Source organism: Boleophthalmus pectinirostris, unplaced genomic scaffold (genome assembly GCF_026225935.1).
Source record: "Boleophthalmus pectinirostris isolate CB_2022bp ecotype Guang Dong unplaced genomic scaffold, ASM2622593v1 HiC_scaffold_5, whole genome shotgun sequence".
Taxonomy (NCBI): Eukaryota; Metazoa; Chordata; class Actinopteri; order Gobiiformes; family Gobiidae; genus Boleophthalmus; species Boleophthalmus pectinirostris.
In genome coordinates this window covers 20,809,349-20,815,348 of record NW_026571404.1, presented here as the reverse complement: position 1 = coordinate 20,815,348, position 6,000 = coordinate 20,809,349, and the positions used below count along the sequence as shown (strand labels likewise).

The window sequence follows — 6,000 nt, the reverse complement described above, 5'->3', positions numbered from 1 at the left end:
CACTGTAAGAAAAGGGGTTTAAGCCTGTGTTATCCTGGATAAGTGGAAAGAATGGTGTCAGGAGAGCCTTACTTATATAATACAATACGGTGCTTTGGCCATGAAACCTGTATATTATTAAAGGAGCTTAATTGTAAACTGTATTTGCATCTGAGATATTTATGCACCACTCCCTTAAGACCTGTGGTTGAGAGCTACACAGAATCTAAAACATCACCAATGCCAGTCAAAGTCTGTTTTTCATGTGTTATTTTAAGCTTGGTATTTTCCATTCATAAGGAACTACAACGCACAAACATACAAATCACTTTACACAGTTCAAGGCAAGATGGGATAGTTGCCTTGGACAGTCTACACTACTTGGAGCTGTTATCAGAACTTTGGATTTGTGTGAAATCCTCAAGCAATACTTAAAATAGTCTACTTCATTAAAGACTGACCAGAATCACTTGAAGCAGGTCAGCACAAAATAGACCCAGATAGGCAATAAGTTTTAGTCCTAAGGCCAGTGAACTGGACACTTGAATATTTGCAGCAGTAGTTTTGACCCTTCCATCCTGATATATTTGAGACTGCATGTTATTACCATAAGGAGACCATTGTTTCCTGTGTGACATAGAATGCGTTGAGATTACTGAGAGACCCCTTGGGAGAAGACATCTAATTTCCAAAGGATTATTGTCTTTCACCGTGCAGTATATTGACTGATTTAGTCGCTGTGGAGTGTAGGAGCCAGCTGAAGAATTCTGTCTTTGGCCATCTAACACGGTGCTACGTCTGACCCTTGTGTACGCTCTGCGCATAACAGCGTCATTCACACGGTGCGGTGGTGCGCGCTCCTCACTCCATCCTATCTCCAACCTCCGACCAGTGCAGACGCGCGAGTACCTGCGGCAGGAACTATACCGGCTTCACTGACAGTATGGAGAGTGTGTGCACAGACTGCTTCTCCCCCGGGCAGGTGGCCAACAGCAGCTTGGACTTGCACCCGCACCCGAACCTAGACGATGACGACGAACTTCTCAGATATATTTGGAAAGAGTACCTCCATCCCAAACAGTATGAATGGGTGCTTATTGTGGCGTACATCATTATCTTCTTTGTTTCACTCATTGGAAACTCTCTCGGTAAGTCTGACAACTTTTTTCATGTGATGCGTAAAACGCACTTGACCACGTTGCGCCGTGCGTAAAGAGATATTTGTTGTAACCTACTCACCATCAAATGCATCCACTTCATCTTTTTGTGGTTCCCTAGGGAGTAGCCTATATGCTAAATAGGACCATTGTGATAAAACTATGAAAACGGCATTCTACCTTTCATTTCAAAATCATCTATGGCTGACAGCAGCACATGTCTTTATGTGAGAGCAAACATCTTCTCTGTGTGCGTACAGTAATTGGTTCTGATAAGATATTCTGAAGTACATTATAACTGACAGTACTATCTGCTCTGTCCCTATTCAAACACGATACACCGTGGGCATCACCGTGCAGAGAGAATGAAAGCGTATGTATGAGGTTTTAGTGGTCAGTTTAAATTAGACAGTGATTTTATAGTTTTCTTTAGATGAAGATCTGTCTTGGTCTTTCTTTAAAAATGAAAAGGACAAATATGTGATTGTTCCTTTGGGTGTCCTTTGGTTTTGATTTATTCTAATGACACACGGTCATCAGTGCGTGGAGGCGGATAATGCTGTAATAGATTTCCCTCGTGCGCTGCGTCCACTCAACAGGTTTCACAGTCTAATTGTCTGAAACAAGTGACTGTATGCTCTAATTGTAGAGGTGCCTTTAATAATACCAAAGCAACAATAGGCTTCTATCATCACGGGTCTAAATTGGCACTCTCTCGGGCATTTTCAGACACAGTGTGCATTTCGTCTGTCATTAATTACGGTGTGGACAGCACATTCATTAAGGCACAGAAACTTTTCAGTTTTAGTTTATTCCAGAATTGGCTTGTTAGTGCAAAAATTCAATGTTCAGGGACGTCTGTGTCCGACTGGCCGAGGTGACAGGACGCTGTTTTGATTGGTTCCAGAAATACAACGTGCAGTGAAATGAAATGAGCTCTTTCTATTCTGTTGTTTTAATATTTCTTTTGAGGAGTTATTAGAAGCACAGAGGGCATGGTCAGAAAAAAAAAATGTTAAAATTCTAACATTTGGATAACACTGCCTCCCATTGAACTGAAGAGATAATAACATTAACTTTGCAAATCATTGCTCAAATCTGCATCCAACAAACCTTTGCAAAGATCTATTATATAGTATAAATATATGTCAAATAAATTTAACTTTAAATGAAACATACACTTTTTCATCTGACTGGAGTTAGTCTGTCTGCTCTAATCAGTCGTTCAGAGAAACAGCAGGTTGTTTTGTTTGTCTTTAGTAATTCATTGCATTGACTTAATTATGGGCACAATGGAGCTGATCAAAGAGGCCTGCACACTTTGAAGTAGGTGGATGACCTGCTGCTGTGAGCCAACCACAGACACACATTAGCCCACAGGAGTCCTGACCCAATGTTAAGTGCCAATTATAAAGGAGACTATATACACATGTATGTCTGCTTTGTGTATGTCTCACCACTGAATAGACCAATGTCTTTTATACACAGTTTAGCACAAAGTGATTATGCAGACAAGTGAAAAAGGAATGGTCCCCAAGTGGTTTTATGAATTGTCTGAATTTGTGAAGGATTGATCAACAGACTAAATATTTACAAAAAACAAAAACAAAAAACATACAAGCAATACAAAATGTGAAACCAATTTTTTTTTTAAATCTCTGCACTGTAACAAACAATTCACTGTAGAAAAAAAAATCCAGGTATTTATGTTTTTGGGTGTTTTACATATTCAGTGTAGAGGTTAAAAAGCAGTTCCTGGGAGACCGTATTTGGTGATGTTGGCCTTGAATAGAGCTTTTGGTGAGGTTTTCTGGAAAGGTCCATGATGGCTAATAACATCTTTGTGTGGATGAGGGACACTGAGATCCATTCATTTTGGTATAGTATTTGTACTATTGACGGACATCAAGTCCCTATGACATGTGCACGTTATGGAAGAAGAAGTGGAGGAAATAAAGTCAGAGAGTCCTGAATGAGATGTTTTGGACTGCAGAGGAGATACAGAGGTGATGGTCATCAAACAGATAAACATTGTTGGTCATCCCAGGTTACGTGGCTGGCCTCTATGGCTCTACTCTCTCAGATTTAGCTAATCACAGGGGAGTGTGAAAGCATACATAAAGGGACTCAATACAATATAACTGTAATCTTGGTTTAGTCTTTGGAAAAATCAAATATGTTTTTTTTTTTTTTGGACACCACCCACCCTTTTCCCAGATATCCAGTATGGAATTGATGAAAACTGACTTGAAAGTAGTTGTCATGAATGTCGGCCAACAGGATTAGATGGAGACAGTTTCATTATTTGGGATTTATATATGTGAGTTAGAATTTGAGGTGGTGCTCACTAATGTCCAATAATAATGATTTTTAGAATCATGTGATCCTACTCAATATGGCTATGTCAAGTGTTCTTGTGGACAGACTCAATTGTGAATACATTAATTAACATGTATTCTCTTTGGGCCTTGTGTCCATATTTGTTTTGATTGTAATCATGGACCGTCACATTAGTACAATGCAGGTGACCATTTTATCCATTAGCTGATTTGTTTGCTCTAATTGCTGTTTGATTTGGTCGTACGGTGGCGTAGAACTCACACAAACACACATTAAGAATTAGGTGCGTCATCAGCTGGATTTCATCAATATATGTAGGAGTGAAGGACATCTTTACAACAGTCTGTATAGTATGTATAGGTGTACAAACACAGTGTACATTAACATCACAAAAGTATAATCATTCACGATTAATAGTTCTGCTGTCATTGTCGCACTGCTTTCTGGCACTACAGATTCTCAAAAGCTTTACGTGCCAGTACTTAACTCAATGCTGAAATCACTAGCTACTTCTTTAACTTTTTTATTCAATCCAGACATAAAAACATGGACTTCTGGGGATTTTGTCTCACAAGATCTTGTCCCATCCCTACAGTTTACGTCAATGTTTACTTTTTTTTTTTTTTTTATCAAGGTTTATTGTTGTGTCAGTGTGTGAGTAAAACAGAAATCTAATAAAATTCATTAATGTTGGCGTCACTGTTACACTGATGATGCATTATAAATGCTATAGTTCAGTTCTCTTGGAGTGACATCTTATCTAACATATTCACTCCTCAGTCACACACACTGTTGGGCAAGTTACTTTAAAAACGTAATGCGTTATTTATTACTTATTACTGTCATTTCAAAGTAATTCGTTACATTACAATATTACTGCATTTAAAATGTAAGGCATTACATTACTATTGCATTACTTCAGTGCTTCTCAAATACAGGGGGGCGCGAGGCTCCGTCAAGGGGGGCGCGTTTGACCTCGGGGAGCATGCTTTTTTATTTTTTTATTTTGATTTTTTTTTACTGTCTTAAAGGTTGTATGGAGGATTTTTTTTTTGTTTTTTTTGTTTCAGTTGTCATGATAGCATTATAGAGGTGCAGTAGCCTTGTAATTATGATGACCAAAAAAAAGAGAATAAAAATTCATCAACTCTGGACGTGGTGGGGCCAGCTAAACATTTGCCAATAGATAACGACATTGCCTCGTTATCTGTTAGCTGACAGGCTATCAATCAAACTCCCTACGTTTCTAGCGTAACTGACCTGCCTGCGCGCCGCCGGTACGTGGTTTACGTACGCCTGTCACGCAGTCCACAGACGCAAGACGCACAGACGCTGTTTACTCCACCAACGCAACAGTTCTTAGCGGCTTTTTTTTGACCTATATCTTCCTCGCAGTTAGCACAAAGTTTGTTGCAATGGCAGACAAGAATCCAGGAGCAGTTCGCCGCAAAAGAAAGTCCGTTTTTGAGGTCGCTGAAAGAAGAAGACAAGGGGAAAAGCAGCGAAGCCAAACTAAGGTGATTCTTGTAGATTCATTCCAGCGATGGCGCGACTGAAGCAGACGCAGGGTCTAAAGACTGACGCATTGGTCGCCAAATTACTCCTGGACAGGTAACTTCTGCTTATTATGAAAACGTACTTTATTTCCAAGAGCTAGTCAAACGTTTTTCAGGATACGAAAGCGATATCCTATGTCTGAAACGTAATTTTCAAGGCAAAGAAAGAGTCCGCTTGCTGCTGCGTGTTGTAGCTAGTTCATTCGCACTGAATCTCCGCGCAACCTTCTCTGCTCCCCTTTCCTACTCCTGTCCCCGCTGACCGTTCCGCTCTTCCCCCTTCTCCTCACTTCTACGGGCACGGAATCTCCGCGCACCGCTCCCTCTCCTCTCTCCTCTCTCCTCTCTCCCTGCTCCGCTCTTCTCCCTGCTCCTCACTTCTCGTCCGCGAACGAAATGTCCGCACACCGCTCCCCCCGCTCCTCACTTCTCCGCCTTGCCTAACCAACACTGTAGTTAGTTGTTTACAAGTCATTGCAGCTCACCGGCTGTAAACAAACCTGTTTCTGGCGTAGTGAGGAGGCGGGAGAAGGCGTTTCTACGTAGGAGCTGTAGGGGGGGGTGGTTTCACGCATGCGCAACATTTGAAAAAGGACAAACAGTCGATTTCTCGATCCTCTATACAACCTTTAAGGGCCGTTCACACCAAAGCGTCAAAAAACGCCTTGACGCCTCTATTTGGACGCCTTTGCATTTGAGTTTAGACGCCCCCGACGCGCATCTTTGACGCCGTGGAACGAACGGGACAAAAATACTTGACGCGCGTCCGTTGCCCTGGAAACAAGAGCCCGGTCCCGGTCTTTTTCCCGAAAACAATATCAGACCAGACTGAGAGAGCGTTTTTATGACATAAAACATCAAAGGAGGAGATCGGGTCGACGACTGGGGCGTATATATATTTCTACTCCGCTAATGACACTGGATCAGTCCCGGTCTAGTCCTGGTCTAATACCGGTCTGGTCCTGGTC

General features: G+C 41.4%; 1 protein-coding gene across 1 annotated transcript in view; it reads left to right on the top strand.

Moving 5' to 3' along the window:
• The first annotated feature begins 219 nt into the window (after positions 1 to 219).
• hcrtr2 (hypocretin (orexin) receptor 2) overlaps positions 220 to 6,000 on the top strand; it is a 29,256-nt gene continuing 23,475 nt past the window's right edge. Inside the window, exons 1-2 of the mRNA XM_020921109.2 lie at positions 220 to 231; positions 809 to 1,127. Coding sequence (XP_020776768.2) covers positions 220 to 231; positions 809 to 1,127 — 331 coding nt within the window. The remainder of the gene's footprint in view (positions 232 to 808; positions 1,128 to 6,000) is intronic.